Raw genomic sequence first — 25,199 nt, forward strand, 5'->3', positions numbered from 1 at the left:
ACTCTACTATGGCTGCTGAGGAGGACTCTACTCTGCTATGGCTGCTGAGGAGGACTCTACTATGGCTGCTGAGGAGGACTCTACTCTGCTATGGCTGCTGAGGAGGACTCTACTATGGCTGCTGAGGAGGACTCTACTCTACTATGGCTGCTGAGGAGGACTCTACTATGGCTGCTGAGGAGGACTCTACTCTACTATGGCTGCTGAGGAGGACTCTACTCTACTATGGCTGCTGAGGAGGACTCTACTCTACTATGGCTGCTGAGGAGGACTCTACTATGGCTGCTGAGGAGGACTCTACTATGGCTGCTGAGGAGGACTCTACTAGGGCTGCTGAGGAGGACTCTACTATGGCTGCTGAGGAGGACTCTACTATGGCTGCTGAGGAGGACTCTACTCTACTATGGCTGCTGAGGAGGACTCTACTCTACTATGGCTGCTGAGGAGGACTCTACTCTACTATGGCTGCTGAGGAGGACTCTACTATGGCTGCTGAGGAGGACTCTACTATGGCTGCTGAGGAGGACTCTACTCTACTATGGCTGCTGAGGAGGACGACTATGGCTGCTGAGGAGGACTCTACTATGGCCAGCTGACCTCTTGACCTCACTGGGCTGATGATTAAGAGAGGGCTTTTCCACTTAGCGCCACAGCCCAGATCCTGCTCCTGCTCTGCACACACACACACACACACACACACATACACACACACTCTACTGGACCTCCAGTCCTCAGTATCCCAACACACAATAGTGCAGATTCACACACAGCAGCAGGTCTCCTCTCTCTCCTCTGAACGGACATTCCTGAGTGGCATGTGCAAACCTCAAAACACTTATTACCAGGGCACACAGGCTCACAACTGCCATCTCTGGTGGAACACAAAAGTGGAGTAAAACAAACAAGAAAAATAAACGCTTCTGGTTTCTGTTTTTTTTTAGTTCACCATTCCCAGGAAGGAGATGGATATACAGGGCAACTGTTCAAGTGGTGTGAACTATCCACGGATAGAACGTCTCAAGTCTACTGATCAAGAGCAGGCATTACGCAGGCTTACTGAGGACTAATCCTTACCCAGTGAACTACACCTCTGCTCTATTACAAAAGCCTTTGGCCTCCAAAAACATATGGCCATCCCCACTTAGTTTAAGCACTCTGTGAGTGTGTGTGTGTGTTTATGTGTGTGAGTGTGTGAGTGTGTGTGTGTGTGTGTGTGTGTGTGTGTGTGTGTGTGTGTGTGTGTGTGTTTATGTGTGTGAGTGTGTGTGTGTGATGAGTTCAGTAAGTATTCCCACTTAAAGACGTTCCCACTGAACGATACTTTCACAGCTGTCACTCATTCTTACTGTACTTCTAAGAAGGTCCTTTCGGCCTATCAGGTATGAGGTGTGGCATCATTCACAGCCTCATCACTCTGTATGCACCTTCCTGTTTAGCCTCATGGCTTATAAGGCGCTGCTCTGAGCTGTGAGACGGTCTCCCATTATCACACGTCAGGGTTAGGGTCCCATTATCTCCCATAAAGGTCTCCCATTATCACACGTTAGGGTTAGGGTCCCATTATCTCCCATAAAGGTCTCCCATTATCACACGTTAGGGTTAGGGTCCCATTATCTCCCATAAAGGTCTCCCATTATCACACGTCCAGAGAGGTGGACAAGCTACAGGGGTTCTAACGCAGGGGTGGGGGGGTTTGGGGGGGTTGGGAGTGGCAGCATTTGGTAAATCGGTTCACAGCCAACAGGAGATTATCGAATTAACCCTCTAAGTCTCTCTGCTTTCACTTCAAAAGTCAGAGCTTGTTTTCTTTCTTTGGCGCAGCCCCTAGGCCTCGGTTTCTGAATGACGGGATCACAATCTGAGAGGGTTTATCGTGGCTTAAGAAATATTAGGACTTGATGCTAAACATGAAGGACAGAGACGAGTAAACTAGGGCTGTTTTCTTAGGTAGAGGTCCCAATGTAAAGTCCTGCAGCAGTAACAACAGCAAGCCTTTCAAAAGCTTCTTTAAGATTGGCCATTAAAAGCTGCACTGAAAAATGTCCCATTCCCGTGACACAGCCATACAGTCACTGATATACCAGACACTGATGCCAACAATATGGCTGTTGACAGCAGTGTGATGGCAGAATGCCGGCTAGCCGGGTGTCTGTGGTATGAGCTCAGCGTCTGGGAGCAGAACTAATCCAACACTAACTCCAAACAGCACATCACATGATGGACGCTCATGTGAGAATCTGCTGCCTTCCTGCTTGACCCTCTGTCCCAGAGATGGGCCTCCGCCCTGCCCGCCTGCTCGCCTCTCATCGGTCAGACACCAGGCCATGACGCCAGAGCGCTGCTAGCCAGCTAACTACCTTAGTTTGGACAGAGAAAGCACCCTTTAGACAGAGAAAAAAATGCACCCTGCCGAGGTGGCTTCAGATGCCAAGGCAATGACACAGTGGATCAGGCCGCCTTCCCGACCTGATGATGCTTAACTGGCTTTAATTGAATCAGCTAGCAATGAGTTGGCAAGATGCATCATGACTGCCAGTGAGAAGATTTTTGTTCATGCTGGTCATACAGACTACAACGGTGTTCATTAAAAGATCATGTATATCATATAACTAAATTATCTTACTCTTACAATTAATCTTCTCATTTTTTTTATGTTTGGAGGATGCCCTGCCCCGCACCTTCCTGTTTCATCCTCAACAGTGGATGATATTTCATTCCACACATTTCATACTGTCATGAAGAATGATCAACTTATAGGGACCATATCATCATTTTTTCTCACTTCTTGATACATAGTTTGTGTAGAGAAGGAGAGTAAACACCCCTCCAAAAGTAAATCATTGAGACTGATGTAACTTTCTCTCCCAGTTATTTTAAGTTCGGACAGAAGTTAAGTAGCTCATAGTAAGGTATACTGATGCTAATACAATAGAAAACTCTAACACAGTTGAAGCACCACATGCAGATGATAAAGACAATGAGAAATCAACTTACTTTCACAAACATAAAATCCAACTCCTGATTCATCTTGACACCATATCAATGTCCTATTTCATACTGTGAGATGGAGGAGCCTTGCGCTTCCTCCTTCCTCTGTGGTTGAGTGACGCCACCATACACTAATGGAGGCAACTGAGCGGCTGACCGAGAGACGGGTACGTGGCCATCGTTTCTACAGCATGATCCCGGCGGGGTCCCTGCTCCTCTGCCGTATGCACAACTACTTGTGCTGCTGCTGTAGCTGCTGCTGCTGCCGCTGAACAATGCTCACTGTTCTTCATCAAGCACTCACACTTTAACCTTTCCCAAACGAGGCAGATCACATGAATTGATGAATGAAAGATTTGTTTTACAAAATAAAAAAAAATGGTAATAAAGTTTAAAAGCAAAAAGCAACGAGTTGATCACTCATGGGAGAAATCCAAGCTCCAACAATGCTGAAATGACTTTTCAAATCTGTCCATTTCAGGAAAACATTTTAAGCTACTAAAAAAATATGAAGTTACTAAAGTACAAAATGTCATAAAAGGAACTTTCAGGGCTCCCCGATGCTACCAACACAACAGTCCAACTCGTAGTGGCCGTTACAGCCCACTTTTCCCCCAAGGACTAGTCACCTAATTCAAGGTAATCTAATGCACATGCCCTCAATCAGTATTGAGACAAAAAAACAAGCAACTATGCAACATGGTGAAACCGCTTCCATCCCAAATTGGTGCAAACAACACACATACGGATTACATCTCATCTCAAAACACATAGTTCAGATGTCTATCAGATTGGACCAGCAAGTAAAGATAAAAGGCTATTTCATTTATTTTGGCAAATGAAGGATTTCTGACAGATTGAAAACAATGGAGGAGGGACATCCCCAAATCTGCTTTCTGGATCCGTATACTGTAGCGCAACCAATTTGCCTTCAGTCAGAAGAGCCAGTGGACACTGCTGAAGGTGGACGGCCCAACGTGAGTGGGTACTGAGCTCACTCTCAGAGGAGAGGAGAGAAGCAGAGGTCGGGGGCACAATGCAATGCTCTCAGTTTGGTAATGTGTCTACACCCTATAAATGTAATTCTATTTGTCTCAGACAGAGACACAAAGGGCTGAGTGTTCACTTCTCAGGGACCCATCCACAGCTCAGGAAGATTTGTGAACTGCTCTTACAGCTCGCTGGGACCAATCAGAGGAGGGCAAGTTTGTCAGCTGGCCTTCTGAAATTCTGGTAAAATTGGAGAGACTACACAAAAGTGGCATGATCCGTGAAATGTAAGAAGCTTAATAGCATCCTTATATCATATCAATAATTAAAGTTCTCCAAAACTGGTGTTACCATAGACTGAATTGTTATCTCTGACTCAAAGGTTGCAACAAGGAGAGAGAACTGTTATCTGCAATAGCTCATGTTTTCTGATCAAACTATAATACTAAAATAAACAAAATTGCAGGGGGGGGAAAAGGTTTTCTCTGTTTGGCTCTCAATTCCAGCTGACTCAGTCTGGACTGAGTGAATGAATGAATCACACACAGGCTATGACTGGCAATTACAAAAGGACAGAGACGAATCAACAACAACAACAACAAAACCTGTCCCATTGTAAGGTGACATTGGCCTACTATGTCACAACGTGACCAAACTGAACTCTCAATTTGTCCTTTCTTGATATTTCCTCTCAACCTTCACGATAATAAGTAAATGTAATGTAACCTACGCTTGAAGTCATCAATATCCTACTTATGTCCTCATGCACACAACAATTAGCCTATGCTCTCTGTTTTATTACACACAAAATGCTTCTAATGATTTATCTAATAATGGCTTGTGAGGGGCTTTGCTAGTAGTAGGCTACAGGCCCATTAGGCCTTTTTCTCAGGCACTGATAGGCTACCGAAGATGGTGACATTTTCACACAACGGATAGCCTATTTATCAATGTTATGGAGAGTAGGCCAACAGACATCAACATCATCTACATCTTCTCGTGTATAGCCTAGGCTTCAATGCCAATAATCTCATAGCCATAGACAGTAGCAAAGTAAAACATACACATTAGTATAGAACAGTGATTAGTATAGGCCCTACTTGCATTATCAGAACAACCACTAGCTCTATTTGATAAAGAGAGGACACGCCTATACTTGAAACGCAACAACCGAATGGTCCGCAGGCCTAGCTGTAAACTCAAAACAAGCACCAATGGCGTCAGACGGTGATGTCAAAGTCGCAGCATCACAGCGCTACCCACTGAAGACATCCCTTTGATTGTCACACTATTTCCACCATACACACTTCAAATAGCCTACAGGATCTCATAAAACGCTCACTATTTTGAAACGATTTCGATGTATTTCTAACCAAAGAATGTCAAATTAGAAGCTAGCAGCCAAAACGCGATGACGACAAAGCATCTCTTTGGTTGTCTATTTTCTTCAGTAGGCTACATGAAAACGGATGGCGCAATCTCATTCAATTGGACCCCACAAATCCAGACAAAACATTTGACTTTTCAAACGCTATAAATGATTTGGAAAACACCTTGTGTTCATTTGAAGGGTGAATTGTTGTAGGCTATGTTGATAGTGTCCCCAGTTTGTAAAATGATCAAGAGGATCGGAAAACAAAGGTAGAAGAGAGAGGTGAAAGACACCTTCAGGGATGTCGGGTTGAGCAATGCCTATGCTACTGCCAGTGATATGAAATTCACAGAATCACGGTTAGGCTATTTAGCCATGAGTAGATGGCCATTCATTCATTTTACCCTCACGATGGCCACAATGATCGCTCACGTCAAAATCATCAAGCCATTCTAGATGTACGTGCTACACAACACAGTCAACAGCATGCATTAGGCCACTAAACTAATTCCAGCATAAATAATATTGACATTAAGAAAGAGGGGCAAATATAGTCTACAGATATCAATATTGACGTTATACCTTTGTGTAGAGCTCTGACGCTGCCATGATGGTCGGAATATCCTTTCTCCAATCTCGGTTAGCTAGACATCAGTATGATCTTCTCTTTACCGAGACCGCTTTAATCCCCACTGAAAGCAATGTTTTATTTGTATTATTTAGACGCGAGAGCCTAGCGTCATGACACCTAAAATTCTCCCTATTTTGGCTTCCCTCTGTGCATTCTGGGAGTGAACGATGAAATGAATCAGTGGCTGGGTACGCGGCTTGCCCTTGCCTAACTTCAGAAAATGGAGATAGTCTGCCACCTTGTGGCATCATCGTTATCATCTTTTGTTCACCGTCACTTACACCTATAGAATGGACCTCCATAATCACTATACATGTGAGCAATAATAATAATAATAATAATAATAATAATAATAATAATAATAATAATGAAAAAATACAACAATAATAATAATAACAACAACACATGTTGTTACTTTTATTATATTTATTAAAATATCAGCACACCCTTGTTGTTGTCTTTTTTATTATTGGCTACTACATCATATGACTGATGTAAACTCCAGTAAAGATATCGGGGGCCTGACAATTCATATCAGCACAGGCCTACACATAGTAGCACTTTCAGACTACAAGAAAATCAAGAATGTGTTTACATTGCATTGCAAACTTAGTAGCCTACATTGATTCAATATTGAAAAAAATGATAATACAAAATGTTTGTCTGACAGACATTTCATATTCCAAAGAATATGCCAAATATAGGACATTAATCCACTAGAAACCATTTGATCTATACTGCGCACAGGACCTTGAGATCAACGTGCGAAATGTGAAGTTAAATAAGGAGTCAATATCGTCTTCTGCTACCCACTGCCCTAAAGTAATAATACTAACAATAATAATAACAACAATAACAATAAACAGTAAAGGGGTTAATAATCTGTTATTTCCACAATGTTTTGTTCTGTGGACAGGATGATTGCAACTGTTGCAACATAAAGTTGGGTAAACCCGTGCACTAACAGTCTGCACAAGTTCCCAAGTTAGAAAGTCTATTTACTAACCTTTAAATTACCTGGGATAAAATATTGTTTTTTTGTTACTGCAAGGACACATTCAAAGACAACATGAAATAATATACAGTTAGTAAATAATAACAGAGCAAATATTTGTGCAAAACTATTTTATTTACAAAACAAAATGGCACAAAAGTGACTGCTGTCAATGCACATGCATACTTCCAGCCATTTCTGTTTAGTCTTTTGGGCCAACTACTGATCCTCACTGAAAGTGATGTAAAACCCTTCAGCAAACAACCCAGTAGAACTGTACATATTTTTGGAGTATTCTGAAGGCTGGAGCAGAACTGCCCAAACATAGTATCGCCACTAAAGCTGTTAAAGGCCTTTCCAGAGCCAAAGCAGAGAGGCCAGCGAAGGGCAGGCCGTTCACAACCGTTAATCATGCAAGCTGGGGTTTCTCATATACATGACTCCAGCAGTAGCAGTGCAGTCCATTTGTTGTCATCAACCATAAATGTCTTAATTAAAAATAAAAAAAAGAAGAAGAGCATACACAGGACATTACATGGAGGACATTCTCAGGGGATACATACAAATCATTCAAGCATGTTGCCTAGTTGCATGATGGACCTAAAGGAGTTTTGAATGATTGACAGGTCAAACATTGTCTCAGTTCAGTATGCTAGATTCTTCCACGTCCTCCATGTTTTTGACACTAGGTGATTATGTACACTTTCATGTTACAGAACTACGGCACAAGAATATCTTTCCAGAGAACCTTTGTGTTTCTTTTGACTTGTGGCCAGAAGACCGTGGCCACATCCATCATTAAATAACATCTTCTGCATAGTGGGACAGAGTGGCCTGAGCCCATGCCCAACTGTGAGATGCTATTTTCAGTGTATTTGGACAATGATACAAATGACAGTGAGAGACAGTAAGACAAGAAGACGACAACAAAAAGAAACCAGAAAAAGGTTGAACAGTGATTACATGGAACAAGTGAGACATGGAGTAAGGGAAGGGGAGAGCTGGAGGCTGAGCGGAATCAGCCGGCCAGCTTGCTGGCCACCAGGGAGGGTTTTCTATGGGGCAGGTCCTGAGGGGTGGGGATGTGGTCCCCTGTGATCTCAGCCTTCTCTGTGGGTGCCATTGGGGGCGCCGTCTTGCTCTTGATCTTGGCCTTGGCCATGTTGTAGTCTCCTGAGTCAAAGTACTTTTGCTGCAGAAGGAGGAAGAGAAAACAAATGTGTTATTCAGTTGGACAAGACGTCGTAAACTGCTGTTGTGCTTCTGTGTCAGGAGGAAATCCTACAGCAAAGCCACAGAGGATCTGCGAGGAGAGCATCATTCAGACAAAACAGGCACTATACTTAACCTTCATTTGCGATACTCTCTAAACATTTAGCCATCACCAATACCTTAAATCTTTCAGGCATACAGTATTTCTCATGAAGGTCATGCTGAGTAGAGGAGTTGAGCAGACTCACCCCTTTCTGCAGTCTCTTCCTGAGGAAGTCCGAGCCTCCTGGCTTGGCCCCCAGGTGAGGATATCTAGCCTTCAGTTTAGCTTCTTCTGCTTTCTCCGGAGCGGCTGTCTGCAAACAAACAGACGACTGTGAGGACTGCAGCACATTCTCATGGCAAAGACACAGATGACCCCGATGACTTGACACCGCTTCATGGCCAGCTTAAGCATGCTGCACAGTGGTTTTCGTTGTTGTGCAAATAGCTGATCTAAAACATGTGAAATCCTGGCTCAAGAGCCTCTGGCTACCACATGGTTTGAACAGGGTAAGGTTAGAACATAGCGTCCATGGGTGCTTATGAAACTGTTTTATGTAGAGGAGTATTTAGACAAGACGAGTATAGGAAACAGTACCCTAAATTAATGGAAAGAAAACAAATCAGTGTCAGTCACATATAAATGAGCATCTCCAATGGTAGTGAAAGGCAAAAGGCTAATTTTAGGCCTAGTCGTACCTAGTCGTAAGATTGTGGCGCACACTACAAACTTGATCAAGATGTGATTTTCTGTATCTTGTCAATAACAGCATATTGATACACATGAGGCCAAGACCGTAACGTTATATGCTATCTCCACAGTTGGTCGCATTTCCCTACACCAAAACAACTTATAAACCGAAGCTTATAAAGTTATGCTCAGGAGTCTGGGGTGTCAGCTAATGTTAACGCAATAAACACTTTTAAAAATATCAACTTAGTTAACCGTGAAGAAAGTTACTCAATACCGGTTAACAACAATACAACAAATTCTTCACAAATGGGCACAAACAATCCTGTCAACTGTTTCATTTACAGTAACGTCAACGTTACATTATGGGAAAACCAAATGTTAACAACAAAGTTAGCTATAGAGGACGTACGCGGGACAATCCAACGTTACGGTGCACCTAACATACTCGGAGAAAGAACCAACCCAAACTGTAAAATCCTCAAGCAACAGTGTTTACTAACATTGGTTGGCGATGACTGGATAGACAAATGAGCAACTGAAAAAAGTGTCCTGATTACAGTCATATGACAATAATGACATCCAAGCATGCTAGCTTGCTAATCAAGCTAACGTTAGCTTGCTAACTAAAGAAATTATCGTTAACCTACTCGCGGGACTGATTTCTTTGCTAAGTTGTTCAGCTATTTTTCTTCAGATGTTATGTTGAGTTCATTAAAAAACAAAGATAACCATAACCCATCATTAGTCAGACAGGTATAAGTTCGAAGCAAACAGCTACTGTTAGCTGTCTGAGATAACGTTATTGGTCTAACAACTGTTAGCTATTAGCAAGTGGCAATGACAGCTCAAACCGTTAGGTAATGTTAGCTCGATAGCTCGTTTGTTATGGCTAACTTTTCCAGTTGTGTTTGCAACAACGATAGTTATTGCAAGATAACGTTAGCTGACTTTAGTCAGCTTTACTACCAACAAAACATTACTCTTGTCTGAAAGCGACGTTTTAACCTCAGTGATCAGGTAACCTACAATTGCACCACATATAACTTATTTTTTCGCTAGCAAGGTTACGTTAATTCTTCAACGTTAGTAATCGTGGTGTTTGCAGGATAGCCAAGACATTAACACAACTCCTGTAACGTTAGCTAGCTAGCTAGCTAGCGTTATCCATTACGTGAGGGTCAATTATGCTGAAATATGATGATCTTTCAAGTGTCTTATCATTCAGATACACCAATTATTGATATATACATTAATCTGAACTAAAAATCACATGTTAAAATGACAGCCTGCAGTCAGATTCACCCAACGACAACCTGCTAACATGTATGCTAGCTAGTGAACCAATTCTAGCGAACGCTCGCCGATTACTGTTAGCTCACCAGCTAGAAAAGGAGGGATTGAAGTCACTGAAACAATAAAACAGTCTTACTTTCTGCTCCTCGACCACCGTCTCTCCAGTCAGCGTTTCGTCGATTTCTTCCGACATGTTTGTAGACGTTAACCGAGTGATATGAATAGAGGAGTCAAAACAAAATCATTTGGCGTACAAGAGAGCTAACATTAGGCGACCTCCCTCCCCACAGGAATCACATTCTGATTTTACTCCCGCAAAAACATGGCTGCTAGCTAGATCTAGAACGTCATTCTCATGGATTAGCTCTGCAAATGCTCACTTCACTCGCCGCTAGTAGGCACCGCAGAGCAAATGCAGAACTACCTGTCATGGCAATGACCTCATGATAAGTTATTTAACATAGGCCTACATAATTGGCAAACAAATTTACATAGTGGTCGTGGAAATATAATGTAGGACACATTCGCTTCCTAGGACCTACAACCTTAACATTTGCTGTGCAATGCCAACTTAAAAATGTTACTGAAATGGCATATCTATCTTGATAAGACTTAACCCAATATCTGGCTATCTTCCTCATTCAGGCTCCCATCATTTTGGAACTGTTTCACAATCCAGTTTATGGAGGATGTCACAGGAGTGTTGAAGGGATGGGACATAGGCTGTAACAAACTGCTTCTATCCATACTATATTTTAAAGATAACTAGTCTGGAGTCTATGCATAGAATTTAGTCAATATGACCTGTATTACATGTCACAAGAAGAGCATACAAAACATACAAACACACGTGTGAAGATTGCTTTAAAGATATAATATATATTTATTTCAGATCTGAATATTAAAGTCAAAAATACATATTATGATTGAAACATATTTTGCACTACATCATAATGCTTAGCATGACGGCCATCACATGTGCAGTAAATGAAATATTAATTTAAATATTAAATAACTGACAAAGTAAATATGTAAACACTAAACTAGTAAGATAATTTGTATTTTATTTTTCTTCTATTGCAACACTTCCGATAAAGTGGTTCTGTAACAGTACAAAAAATACGTATTAGAATATTACTAATTTCAATTTCCAGTTCTCATGGAAATAACACAGTGCTCTTTCAAATGTTATTCTGTAGTTTTCTCTGGCGTGATTGCTTGTTCTCTTGGAAAACTGGTCCATGGTCTTACAGCTGTAATGGCTCCTTACTCATACCAAAAACTTGGGAAAAAATAAAAGATCTACATCTGAAATAACGGATTACTTCCACTGGCCAGTTGATTCTGAAGGACTGAGCACTGAGAACAGCTTGTATGTGAGGACAGGAGGAGCCCTAAATGTCATTCTCTGTGCAAAAACATTATTGAGAAGCAAATGATGATTCAACTGATGCGAAGCATTCAGTCAGGTCAAAGGTCATCTTCTGCACATTAGGTTGCACAGTTCTGCATTGATTGCCACTAACACTCAGAAATATGTATGCACACCACCACAGATGTAATTCTGTGATGAGGATGTTCACTGATTTGATTCTAAGGCAAACATCAATGTGAATCTGCTTAAGAACATAACAGTTGACCAAAAGACTAAAGGCCCGATGTCAGCCAAACCATGCCCTGGAGGGTGTGATATAGTTAAGGCCCCAGTGCAAGACTGAAGGTCGTTAGCATCTGGGAGAGAAGCGGGGGTCGGCAGGTGACTCAGTGAAGGATTTGAGCTCATAGGCAGCACCACTGTCCACTTCCATGGATTTGCGTGAGAACAGAAGCCGGATGTCTCGGTGGAGGTAGATCTTCCCAGATTTAGAACTCTGGAACCTGAAAAGATTGAATACAAAACATTTGAGATTTTAGGTGGAAACAAAAGCCTGTTACAGAACAATACTGAATGACCATCTGTATGTGTGTCAGAAGGACAATCTTACCTCAGGTGTACGAGGTAGCGCAGGGTCCGTCCCTGGCTAAGGGGAAGGGATTTCTTGTTGACATGGCCATTGGATTCCCGCTTGCCGGGGACGGAGAAGGTCCTCTGCCTGAGGAATGTCTGATGGCCGGCTGGCATCTCTCTCAAGTCATACACCACCACAAACATCTTGACCACAGTCTTGTTTGGGTTGAATAAGGTCTACAAACACAGGAAATACACAAGCGTAAGGATTAGAGAAAAGGGGCAACAAGTACATTATTGATGCATGGTTAAAACCTGACCAAAAGTAAAGATGGTATTTAATTCATCATGTCCTGTACCCTTTCACTAGAGGGCATTCTTTCTTTTAGTCTATTACTTTGCAAGGCGAGAAGGTGCTTTGTTGTCAAACGTATGTGAGTATTGATGCCACACCATCTAGACTCCATTTATCCATCACATCATATCATTACTAGATTAGTCCTTAAAAACGAAGAACAATGTCAGTAACCATTCTGAAACACAGAACACACAACGTAAGAACAGCCTTACCACTTGAATGGTTCCTGATGGAGGCACTCGATAGCCCCTTTTCCCTAGGGACTCCAGGTTAATAACACCCTAGGGGGGGAAATCCAGAAATAAGTACATAATGCAAAGTAGCAGCACCTTCTAGTCAAATGTTATGTCAAGTGCAAAATAAATGAGCCTATCAGATAAAGCATCATTATATGCCATCTTAATGGATGTCGATGTTCTACATAAACTGTGACATCATCTCAGTTTTCACACAAATTAAATGCTAAGACACATACAGTCGCTCACCTAATGCATTGCTGCCCAAGACACTGTAAGAAAAGACACATTCTTCACTCACCATATAGGGAGAAGGTGCATTGTCATCAGAGACACTGTAGAAAGACACGTCCACGGGAAAGGTCATGTGGCTGGGGCAGAATGTTCCACTGGCGCCCACCTCTGCTGTGAAACCCTCTATTGTCCCCAGAGGCTCTAGCCGATAGTTTAATACACACTCCTGTGGCCAACCAGAGAACATGAACATGTAACACACACCTTTGTTCTCAATATTTCATCACATTACCCCTGAAAAGCAGTGAAGCGATGCTTAAAATAACCATAAAAAGTATAATATACGTGTACATTGGCAATGAGCATTATATATATAGATAAATGCAGCTGGTTATGTGCATGTTATTGGCTTCCTACCTCAAAGTTCCCCAGAAGCTAGTTATGTGCATGTTATTGGCTTTATATATAGATGAATGCAGCTAGTTATGTGCATGTTATTGGCTTCCTACCTCAAAGTTCCCCAGAAGGCTGAGGCTTGCAGGTGGGGCACTAGCACTAAGCAGCTGCTGCAGGGGCTCACATTCATCGCCCTCTCTTTTCAAGCAGGCTCTGTGCACACACACACACACACACACACACACACACACACAGAACCATGAGGCCAGGGACACACACATATACATATACATCTACAATCTACAAGTCAGACATTAAACACATTGCATAAGATGCCCACATGCAATTTATACACCTATACAGCAATAGAAACTGGCATCTGCATGCATACAAACAAATATATGTTGACGCACACAACTTAAAATGATATTCACGGAATTATCCAAACACTGCATCAAACAGCTCGCCACCTAGCCAGCCAGCCATTTTGAATAGCCAGAATCAGGGCATTATGTAAGCTTTGCAATGCTTACTGTAGATGGCAGTGTGCTGAGGACACACAACACTACTCTGGCTAAAGGCTGTGAGCACAATGAGTGCTAGTTCTGTTAGGGTTACCTTTTGCTAGTTGCCCATGGTTGCGTTTTGCAGCGGATCAATGATGTGTCTAAATCGAAATATCCAGTCTGGCTTTTCCTTTGAGGAACCTGTAGACAAAAGATAAAATGTTGGTAGTTGTAGTTGATGCATTTTATTTTAAATATTGCTCAAATTGTTTTCAGATGTGCTTTTGAATATCAGTCCCAGTGTATGTCCCTTTGTTATCACTGCAGAGAGTTCTAGTATGACAACAGATGTTGCATGAAAGTGAAAACACCCAAGGTGCAGACAGGAAGTTGAAGAAACAATATGAAAATGTCCTCAGCACTTTATCTAGAGGCAGTAAACCACAAGTGTCATCTATGTAATTGCTAGGCTTAGTAGACTAGAGTAGAGTTGATTGTATACATAACACATCATTTGATGATGGGTTTGATGTGTGCAGAACATAATTCTGCACACCAGTAATCACATTTGCTGTCCACAGAAATATACCAGTTGATTATACATATGAAGAAAACAAATGTGAATAAAAAACTAAAAATCTTCATTCTTCATTCTTCTTTATTATATGTGTGACACAGACACAATTATCTAACATGATATCATGAGCTGTTATCATTGTCCATTTCTTAATATGGGAAACAAGAGAATGATATTGAAATGATGTGGCCTACTGAAAGTTACCAACCGAAAAGAAAACCAAGCTGTTTTTTTGCTCATAAGAACAGCAGTGTCGGTTTAAAGTATTTGAACAGTTCCAAGCAAGGAGGAGCTTGATCTGAGTCAGCTGAAGAGGAAGTCACCCACCCTTTAGAGAGCTCAGACACATCCCTCATATGGCATCAATAAAAACAGAATTAGCCCTCATATATCAAATCCTGCAGAGAATTTGAGTTTTGGGGAGTTTTTGTTCCCTCACAGCTTAAACAAGCCCAAGTAATGAGACAGAGCTGATTGTGTGAGGCTTACGAGTTGAGCTCTAAGCTCTGAAGAAGGCTACAAAAGAACACAGAAAACCACAACTTCAGCTAAACAAAAGCACGGCCCTGCTGGGCCTTGAGAACTTCTCACGCGCATGAACTCAAACACATGCCCCCTCAAAAAAGCAGGAAACAGGAGCTTTTCTTGAGGGACGCCGCTGGCCCAGACAGGAAGTTAGTCACAGCCTCCAGCCAGATGAGGCAAGCACGAGTCACGTGCCTGAATCAAGCATCACAACAGGAACTAAACACACACACACACACACACACACACACACACACACACACACACACACACACACACACACACACACACACACACACACACACACACACACACACACACACACACACACACACACACACACACACACACACACACACACACACACACACACACACACACACACACACACACACACACACACACACACACCTAATGACTATTCACTTTTATACGTATCCATGCCCTACTGAACTTGACTAAATAATGAAGTTTCCTGTTTTCCATGTGACCTCTGTATCACTCATTAGTAGGATACTCATGTGCAAAGCCCCAGAACTCACTTATGTATGATCCCTTTTCCTCCTTCAGGATCAAGTCCACGGACAAAGGCATTTGAACCTTCAATATCAACTACCAAAACCCAGTGGAGACCATTCTCACATAACATGAAACCCTCCACATAAATGATGGGTGGCCTTCTGAGTCTGGCTACTGAACTGAGAGAGTTGAGCACAGCTTGTGGTCTGCGGGCGGACTGAACTTACTGGGCTGGACAGCAGAGGCAGGCCTGTGCAGGGGTGGAACGCTTTGGTGGCTGTCCCATCAATAGAGTGGCGATTCTGCCTCTTCCAGTTATTGCATGGCTTCAAGGGTGATGCAGGAGGGTTGGCTCTCTACGAAAAGCAAATGTATGGAGTCAGACTAAACGGTGATATTCACAGTGACACCATCGGTGTATGACTATGTATGTTAATAGCATCACTGCGCAAACATTCAGCCTCTTCTAAAACAGTGAATATAACAATCAGCTATATATTCATGCCATGAAATGGCCAAGCACACCGTACTGATTTAGCAATGGGCATGAGATAGAAAAGCAAGAATGGCTTACCAGAGGACTCCTGGCGTCCCCGTTGAGGATCCTGTGGGGATGGGGGCTCGGGTCAGGGCTGTGGGCTGAGTAGGTAAGGCTGGTGGCTGTGCAGACTGTGGAGTTTGAAGGGTCCTGATTCTCGTCGCGGGGCGGCTCGCTTTTCCCACTGACGGCTGTGGACTCTGTGCCTCTAGGCGGGGTGGGGTCTCTGTCAGTGGCGCAACGCACGTCCCTCTGGCTGGCGTCCCAGCTGGGGGGTCTGTGGGTGCCGTCTCTGGCCGTGGGCCTGCAGGACTCTCTGAGGGGGGGGGCGTGGGGGGCATCTGTGTAGGCTGGGCTCGGGGTGTCCCTGAGGGCAAGGCTGTGGAGGAGCTCCATGTTGGGGGTGTCGGTGAAGGCAGGGCTGAGGGGGGAGTCTCTGGGTGGGCTGGGCCTCTGGGTGATGTCCCTGAGCACGGGGCTCTGGGGGGAGTCTCTGGGTGGGCTGGGCCTCTGGGTGATGTCCCTGAGCACGGGGCTCTGGGGCCTCACAGGGCCTGCGGATCGGAGGTCGCTCTCTCTCAGAGGACTCGCGCTTCGCGCCTCCTTTTTGGCATTTTGTAAACGGTCGGATGCGGGCGGCTCGGGCCGGCCCGGCGTGGTTTCAAGTTTAGGACAGGCCGCGCTCGGGGGTCTGCGGGAAGAAGAGTCGTGCTCTCGGGCCCCGTAGTAGCCGTTGCTGGGTTCCGGCTGGCCCTTGAGCAGCGCCCCCTGGCGGCAGAGCTTGTAGGTGCAGTGCAGGAGCTGGTGGGACTGCTGCAGGCGCTCCTGGATGAGCCGCGAGATGTCCTGCACAGCCTCGCTCAGCGTCGGCCCGTCGGACGGCTCGGGCAGCTGCAGCCGGCGGCAGGAGGCCGGCTTGGAGGCGGGGTTCTGGGGCTTGTGCTCCAATCGGCTGCGGCTGCGCGGGCTGACGGGCGTGTGGAAGGGGGAGGGCCGGCTGCGCTCCTCTGCGCTGCTCTGCTGGGAGGCCTGGGCCGGGTGGCCTGGCGGCTCTTTGGTCTTCTTGAACAGGCTCTCCTGCTCTGGCGCGGCGCTCCACATGGACTTGGGCCCCTGCGGCGTGGAGGAGGAGAACAGGCCGTCGGGGAGGTGCGGCGCCGTGGGGTCGCAGAAGTTCAGCCGCTGGGCGATGCGGGCGATGACCTCCTGTCTCTCCTGCAGCAGGGAGCCAATCAGAGGGTTGGTCTCGCCCGACAGCGGCCGGGGACTGGGGCCGGGGGTCGCCAGGGGGTCGGCCAGCGAGAGCGACTTGAAGGCGCGGACGGGCGACTCCCTGCCAGGAGGAGCCTTGGGGCTCTCGGTGCCGTCTAGGGGCCGGCCGTCTGGGGAGCTGCTCAGCGTGGAGTAGAACCACTTGACGGCTTTGTTGGGGGGCACGGCCTCAGGCAGAGGGCACTTGCGCGAGTTCAGGGGGCTCTGGGTCAGAGAGGTGCGGAGCGGGCGCTGGAAGAGTGGCGAGCCGGGCAGCCGGGGGTGGAGGTGGGGGCCCAGAGCCTCGGCCAGCTCGCTGCCACGCACCAGCCCCTCCGCAGGGTCCAGGCCCCGCTTGGCGAAGAGCGGCAGGCCCGAGTGGATGCTACACTTGAGGACTGGGTAGTTGGGCTGGCGGGGCAGCGACTGTACGCGCACCTTGAGCGCCACGCTGTGGGACACGTTGGGCACGGGGAAGGCGTGCTCTGATGGCGTCTCAGAGAAGTTCCACACCAGCTCCTCATCTGCTGCACTTATTCTGCCACACAAAAGCAACAGACTACAGGTCACACACCCCACTCCTATACAGTACATCTACAGCAGATCAACACCCAGGCACACACAAATCGTGCCTGTCCACTCCAGTGGCACTGACCTGTAGAGGATGTTCCTGGGGACGATGCCATGGGAGGCGCTGAGCCAGGCGCTGAGCTGGGAGAAGAACACGTAGGAGCGCACGGCCAGCAGCAGAGTCTTCTCCTCGATGAAGCGGTCGCCGCTCCTGCAAGCCACACACACATGATGCTGCATTATGCGCAAACACTAAACACTAAACACTTGCAGTCCATCTCCTCTCACAACAGCAGAATTGTGGGCCATTTTACAGTAACCAAATGATTACAGCTATTAAAAGCTGCTAAAATACTAAGGGTGACCAGGCTCCTTTGAAACTACTAATTAGACCTCTGGCTTAAAAACACATCTGTGCAAGCGATGCTCAGGGCTAAATTCATTTGAGGCTCATGTCACTAACACCAGACTAAGGGCCTGCAAGTATTCTGACGAGTAGCATCAACATCTCAGGACAGGAGAGGAGAGGAGCGGAGAGAGGAGAGGAGAGGAGAGGAGAGGAAAAGAGAGGAGAGGAGAGGAGAGGAGAGGAGAGGAGGAGAGGCCACGTACTGCCGGGGTACGGGCTGCAGAGTCCATCTCTCGAGCAGCAGCGCGTCCTGCTTGATGGCCGGGTCGTTGAGGTCTGTGCCGTCGGTGGCGAGGCCCTCGTCGCTGTAGCAACAGTCTGGCAGCAGCATGACCTCGATCATGATGGGAATGTTGTTCCTCCACAGCAGCACCACCTCTGAGCGTGTCTTCCTGGCCTGACGACACTGAGGGCAGAGGGGGGGCAGAACACAAAGGTCAACACAAGGTCACCCATAGCAACAGTTGTGAGGGGCAGCTACTGGGGTGAGTGTGCACAGCCAACTCCATGAGAGGGCATTCAAAACAACAACAAAATCGTTTTGAGCTTTACCTTAAGAGCGGTTCAGGGATCACAACAGATGACTCTTACATAATAAACGATTGTGAAACAATTCTCGGGCCTGTGAGTGAGTGGCTGTGCTGAGGTGGGGGTGAGGTGAGGTCGTACCTGTGGCAGCTTGTCATTGCACTCATGCTTGGTGGTGGTGACGGGCTGGGCTGACTGTGCCGGGGGACAGTGGAGGCCCTCTGTGCGACCCTTCACGGAACATTCCGGCGTGCGGCCCTCTGTGATGAGCAGGGTCAGGAACACCAGGAACTCCTCCGCATCATGCTCAAAGAACTCCTCTCCGGCATCTGGGATAGCAAGGGGACGGGGAAGAGGCCCAGAGGACCAGGGGAGAGAGGGAGACAGAGAGAGGGTGGGGGAGAGAGAAAAGAGAGAGAGGGTGGGGGAGAGAACCCAGATGGATATGGTTAGTGGACATTCCGGAGTGTTACACAACGACCGGAGTCCTGAGCTGCAGTGGACTGCCGCTGCCTGGACCGCACGTGGACCTCAAAGCCCTCTCAGTGATACGAGCTAAGCTGATGGAAAACCCACACGTTGAAACCCAGAGGGATAGAAACCTCGCAATCTGCCTGAATCCAGATCAGCCAACCAAACAGATGCTCACAGAATTGGCATGATTTCTCTCCTCAGCTTTTAACAGGGAGAGGTCCTGAGGGGAAAGGAGAGGAGGGGGATCAAAAATCTAAATACAGAGAGTGTGTGTGTGTGTGTGTGGGAGAGAGAGAGAGAGACCCAGCTGACCGCAAGCTTATCCCACATTTAGAAATCCTCACACGTCCTCTGCAGACTCCAGGGCCATAATTACAGCATTGTTCACAGGCAGACAGATCTTAACTGCCGTTCCTCTGCAGTGTCTGTCTGGCTGCCTCCGCTCTCTGCTGTTTCCACAACACCCAGCAGCCCGCCTGCCTCCCGCTCTCTCTCTCTCTCTCTCTCTCTCTCTCTCTCTCTCTCTCTTTCTGTGCCTCTCTCTCTCTCTCTCTTTCTGTGCTTCTCTCTCTCCTCACAGCTGGCCTCAGAGCAGTCAAAGCTGCTTATCTACCCAAAACAAACAGCCCACTACGTTAGCATCTCTCTCTGGCACACACGCAAGGCCACCTCACAGAATAATTCACATCACATAAACAGTCACATAAACATAAACATACAGCATCTCCAAATAGACTCCTGCTGGTGCCATCAATAGGTATTGTAAGTAAACCCAAAGATGTGTGAATCCCTCTTCACTGCAGAAGGCTTGCAGCAGGTAAACGTAATGCACTACCAGCAGCCTAAACCTTGCGAGGATAAAAGCAAGCGTCTAGACGCTCTCTTGACATGCCAAAGCTACGCCCGACATCAACACACTCGCCGGAACATGCTTGGAATGCACCACACCAGGGTTAACTGTTTATGCAGATGTCTAAAGGTGGTGCAGCACGCATCATATGAAACCCAAGCGTTGGAATCAAGACCTTCCCTCACCAACCCCTGGGGCCACCCTTGCCCAGCGATTCCGTGCCACCCGATATGCCCCCACGCGCAGGGTCACGGCTGCCGATACGCCCCCACGCGCAGGGTCAGCACGAGAATGGGCTCTCTGAGGACGCTGAGCACACTGGCTCTAGCCTGGTCTGGGTCATGGATCCAGGACCACTAGCAGAACAGCTGCTCCAGCCAAGTGATAAGAGAGCAGGAAACTAACCGTTTAACCTTCTCAATGCCCATCACCGCTGGGGGGCCATGCATGCTTCAGAGCTTGTGCTGTGGCACAGCTGTGATGAAGCCACTGGTGACGGCATCAGCTGAATTGTTTAGGTGATTAGCACCTGAAATTACATCCCTGTAAGGCTCACCTGTTTTGCTTTCAGGCCTCCGCAAACAAACTTAAGACTGCATTCTCCATACAAACGGTTAGGGATATACAGCCGTAAGTTTATCTGTGCATAGGAAATGCTTATTCCTTTCCCAGTTTTGTTATACTTAACCTCTACTTAATGCTGCCACCCCCTCCAAGTCAGACACTTTGTCCAGTGGCGCAGGAGGTAGAGGAGTCATTGGGCAAGGCTGTGGTGTGGCTCAGGAGGTAGAGGAGTCATTGGGCAAGGCTGTAGTGTGGCGCAGCAGGTAGAGGAGTCATTGGGCAAGGCTGTGGTGTGGCTCAGGAGGTAGAGGAGTCATTGGGCAAGGCTGTAGTGTGGCGCAGCAGGTAGAGGAGTCATTGGGCAAGGCTGTGGTGTGGCTCAGGAGGTAGAGGAGTCATTGGGCAAGGCTGTAGTGTGGCGCAGCAGGTAGAGGAGTCATTGGGCAAGGCTGTGGTGTGGCTCAGGAGGTAGAGGAGTCATTGGGCAAGGCTGTAGTGTGGCGCAGCAGGTAGAGGAGTCATTGGGCAAGGCTGTAGTGTGGCGCAGCAGGTAGAGGAGTCATTGGGCAAGGCTGTAGTGTGCCGCTTCAAGCCCAGTTCTTCCTGAGCCTCCTCACGATGAGCAGCTTAGCGCTTTGTCTACTCAGAGGAGTAGAAAGGCACTATTATAAAGGCAGTCTATTTAGCATTTACACAAACCCAGCCTTGCTGACTGACAACCAACATTGGGGTGAAGGTGTCAATTTCAGAAGCAGATTAAAGAGCTCCACCCATGGAAAGGAAAAAAACCAAACAGCTGGGCTAACAGCACAATCAACCTACAAATTCACACACACACACACACACACACACACACACACACACACACACGGGACGAATGAATGACTGCACTTTTCCAGTTCCACCATTCTGCTGATAATTTTAGCCTTTCCACGTCAGTCTTGTGGTTGAGTGGCCAGTTGGTGTCGGCTGCCCACGTGAAGCCGGCTCTGAAATGATATGCCACCCTAATGGACGTGAGGTGACGTCCCAGTGCTTTTGGCACAACTGAGGCGGCTTTAGGGTGGGGCGGCTCACACACACAGCTATGTGTTGGGCCATTGTGAGGACAAGCAGGCTGAGAGCAGGCTGATCTGCTTCCGTGGAAGCCAGGAGAAAGACAAACAGACGCCTCAAAGACAAACCCTCATCGGGAATACCAGCACAATACCAACACAGACCATTTAGTTTGAGGTCATGTCACCACAGCTCAAAATATGTTTGCCGTTGGTGCTCAAGGCTCAGGGCTCACCATTTTTAGACAGACAGTTGGGAGTCTCTCCCTAGTTGGTCGTAACGCAGGGCCAGAGGGCTTGGTGGTGGGTGAGAGAGTGGTGCGTGCGTGCGTGCGTGCGTGCGTGAGCTCCTCTCGGCCCGTGAGCGCCCTCTGAAAGGCTCCCACAGAGTGGGTTCCTGTAGGGCTCAAAGCAGGCCTTTATGCTCCACTGTGACGTGCCCTTCACGAGCGGTGGAGGAGGGGGCCACAGGGACACTGGAGAGGGGGGGGGGGGGGGGGTAGTGGGAAATTGGCAGCACACGTTCAGCCCACTAAGTTTGAGACAAAAACTACAAGGGGGCCGGCCCATCTGCAGTCCCCGAGTAGGCTCTCAACGAGACTAGCAGATCCAGCATCAAACAGGACACACCTGATTGTGTTCGTCTCGCGCTGGCAGGATGAGCTGAACTCTGAGGCCCCTCCAGCGCCGCTCTGAGTAGGGCAGCGCAGGGGAAGGGCAGGTGGGGCACACGGCCCGGCCTCCCCACGAGATGGAGCTGCACAGCTCCCACCCACCCTGCAGGCTGATGGCTCAGGAAATCAGCTGCTCGCCCTGCTCACGTGGAGACAGCGTGAGTGGGGGAGGAGAGGAGAGGGGGGAGGGGGAGGGGGAGGGGGAGCGGTTGAGGGAGACGTTGCTTTTGTGCTAGTACTCCATGTCTGGCTCTGCAGGTCTGGGCAGGGCCATGTTTTGTGTTTAATGCACCTCTGCATTATCACCGCTTTCTCATCAATTTCACTCTTGTTATCCACGAGTAGGAGAAATCAACAGACAGAAGCCACTGTCAACACGTTCAGCAGCAACAACAACAACAACAACATTCACACAACGCTGCAGTGTGCCGTGTGCGCTGCTACAGCTGACATGGAGGATGTTCTTACAGTGTGCTGCCAGAGTATTTTTAGCCTCGCGACTTAAAAAACCTCATATGTGTGTGTGTGTGTGTGTGTGTGTGTGTGTGTGCGTGCCGTGCGTGCGTGCCTGCGTGTGTGTGTGTTTTCTCTGCACACTTCTCCCTGGCTGAATCTGGTTCATGCACCGTGGCAGCTGATTGATGGACTGCAGCCAGAGCGGCCCGCCCATAATGTCACGCTCCTGACTCCTCCTCCTCCTCCTTCTCCTCCTATGTACGGAGCATGTGTGTGCCCACGGAATAATGCACATCCATGTGTGTGTGTGTGTGTGTGTGTGTGTGTGTGTGTGTGTGTGTGTACGCTTGTGAGCAGGGGGGGCGCTGTGTCCCTGTTCCAGGCAGAATCAGGCAGTCACGCACATTGTTGCAGGGAACTCCTCCCACGTGCTGAGTGCACGTGGAGCAGAGCAGCAGTCAACACACAGAGAACATGAGGAGGAGGAGCCTGCTGCGCTGTGCACACACACACACACACACACACACACACACACACACAGAGAACATGAGGAGGAGGAGCCTGCTGCGCTGTGCACACACACACACACACACACACACACACACACACACACACACACACACACACACACACACACACAGAGAACATGAGGAGGAGGAGCCAGCTGCGCTGTGCACATACACACACACACACACACACACACACACACACACACACACACACACACACACACAGAGAACATGAGGAGGAGGAGCCAGCTGCGCTGTGCACATACACACACACACACACACACACACACACACACACACACACACACACACACACACACACACACACACACACACACACACACACACACACACAGAGAACATGAGGAGGAGGAGCCTGCTGCCAGCTGGAGCAGCGCAGCACAGCACAGCACAGCACAGCACAGCACAGCACAGCACAGCACAGCACAGCACAGCACAGCACAGCACAGCACAGCACAGCACAGCACAGCACAGCACAGCCCAGCACAGCCCAGCACAGCCCAGCACAGCCCAACCACATGCACACACCAACCACCCATCTACAGCAGAGCTCTCTTGTACTCTTTGGACCCGCACTACCCCCCCGCACACACACACACACACACACACACACACACAGAGAGACTCACAGAACACATAGTAAGCCTGAACTGAACTGGGTAAAAGGTAAAGCTTTATCAGAGGGGGGTGAGGGGAGGAAAACAGCGAGGTGCAAAGAGAGAGTGAAAAGCGAGTGAGAGGCCTTTAAAAAAGCAGCACAAAACACACTGCACAAACAAACATCAGCTGGGTGGAGGGGCAGGAACGAGGCACAATAGCCAGAGAGATAGACCACTGTGAGGACGAGGAGGAGGAGGAGGAGGAGGAGGAGGAGGAGGATGGGGGAGCATGTAAAGGACAGCATAGGGTCCCTCTGCAGCTTTGGATTGGCTGCTGGGCTGCATTCTCCTACAGCACAAAGCCCCAGTAGAACACTGGAGAGAGCCTGCCCCAGTAGAACACTGAAGAGCCTGCCCCAGTAGAACACTGGAGAGAGCCTGCCCCAGTAGAACACTGGAGAGAGCCTGCCCCAGTAGAACACTGGAGAGCCTGCCCCAGTAGAACACTGGAGAGAGCCTGCCCCAGTAGAACACTGGAGAGAGCCTGCCCCAGTAGAACACTGGAGAGCCTGCCCCAGTAGAACACTGGAGAGAGCCTGCCCCAGTAGAACACTGGAGAGAGCCTGCCCCAGTAGAACACTGGAGAGAGCCTGCCCCAGTAGAACACTGGAGAGAGCCTGCCCCAGTAGAACACTGGAGAGCCTGCCCCAGTAGAACACTGGAGAGCCTGCCCCAGGACTGAGCACAGCAGAGCAACAGCTTCACAATGTAGCCAGAAAACAGACCAGCGTCACATGAGGTCATAGACTTGGTCACCTCAGTCCACCCTCAGGGCTTTCTGAATCATGTGAAGGGTACCTGTCATCTGATGAAACGGGGTCAGATGCATTCACTCCCTTTGCACCAGAACAAAACATTCCTGTGACTAAAGGTCTAGTGTGCTTCATCTGGGCACGTGAGATTGGAGTGATAACGCGTCTCTGACAAACATGCACGCGCACACACACACACACACACACACACACACTCGGTCTGTTGTCACAACACAGTCACACCTATGACTCAGTGCAACACGTCTAAGTGCACACGCTAACAGAGAGCGCTGAGCGGAGAGTCTCTCCTCTCCTCAGCCCCTCTCCACCTCTCCGTCTCTCTCTCACTCGCTGCTTCTGCCCGTCCTGCAGGC

The 25,199-nt window shown here is 47.7% G+C and overlaps 3 protein-coding genes across 5 annotated transcripts in view; all 3 read right to left on the reverse strand.

The window, feature by feature from the left end:
* myo5aa (myosin VAa) overlaps nt 1–6,120 on the reverse strand; it is a 54,974-nt gene extending 48,854 nt beyond the window's left edge. For all 3 annotated transcript variants that reach the window (XM_062548687.1, XM_062548686.1, XM_062548684.1), the window contains exon 1: nt 5,933–6,120. In XM_062548687.1, coding sequence (XP_062404671.1) covers nt 5,933–5,959 — 27 coding nt within the window. In that variant the 5' untranslated portion in view covers nt 5,960–6,120. The remainder of the gene's footprint in view (nt 1–5,932) is intronic.
* A 971-nt stretch (nt 6,121–7,091) lies between these two features.
* Nucleotides 7,092–10,549, reverse strand: arpp19a (cAMP-regulated phosphoprotein 19a). Its single transcript, XM_062548688.1, has 3 exons — nt 10,353–10,549; nt 8,436–8,543; nt 7,092–8,167 (listed from the first exon to the last, which is right to left on the reverse strand). Exons 1-3 carry the CDS (start codon nt 10,407–10,409, stop codon nt 7,994–7,996), a joined length of 339 nt encoding a protein of 112 aa, XP_062404672.1. The 5' UTR covers nt 10,410–10,549; the 3' UTR covers nt 7,092–7,993.
* A 530-nt stretch (nt 10,550–11,079) lies between these two features.
* atosa (atos homolog A) overlaps nt 11,080–25,199 on the reverse strand; it is a 28,618-nt gene continuing 14,498 nt past the window's right edge. Inside the window, exons 2-12 of the mRNA XM_062548689.1 lie at nt 18,953–19,140; nt 18,487–18,689; nt 17,960–18,085; nt 16,090–17,842; nt 15,743–15,871; nt 14,007–14,095; nt 13,502–13,601; nt 13,060–13,218; nt 12,735–12,803; nt 12,202–12,401; nt 11,080–12,094 (exon numbers count right to left, since the gene is read on the reverse strand). Coding sequence (XP_062404673.1) covers nt 11,941–12,094; nt 12,202–12,401; nt 12,735–12,803; nt 13,060–13,218; nt 13,502–13,601; nt 14,007–14,095; nt 15,743–15,871; nt 16,090–17,842; nt 17,960–18,085; nt 18,487–18,689; nt 18,953–19,140 — 3,170 coding nt within the window. The 3' untranslated portion in view covers nt 11,080–11,940. The remainder of the gene's footprint in view (nt 12,095–12,201; nt 12,402–12,734; nt 12,804–13,059; nt 13,219–13,501; nt 13,602–14,006; nt 14,096–15,742; nt 15,872–16,089; nt 17,843–17,959; nt 18,086–18,486; nt 18,690–18,952; nt 19,141–25,199) is intronic.

The sequence above is a fragment of the Sardina pilchardus genome, chromosome 11, assembly GCF_963854185.1.
Source record: "Sardina pilchardus chromosome 11, fSarPil1.1, whole genome shotgun sequence".
In the NCBI taxonomy this organism is placed as follows: Eukaryota; Metazoa; Chordata; class Actinopteri; order Clupeiformes; family Clupeidae; genus Sardina; species Sardina pilchardus.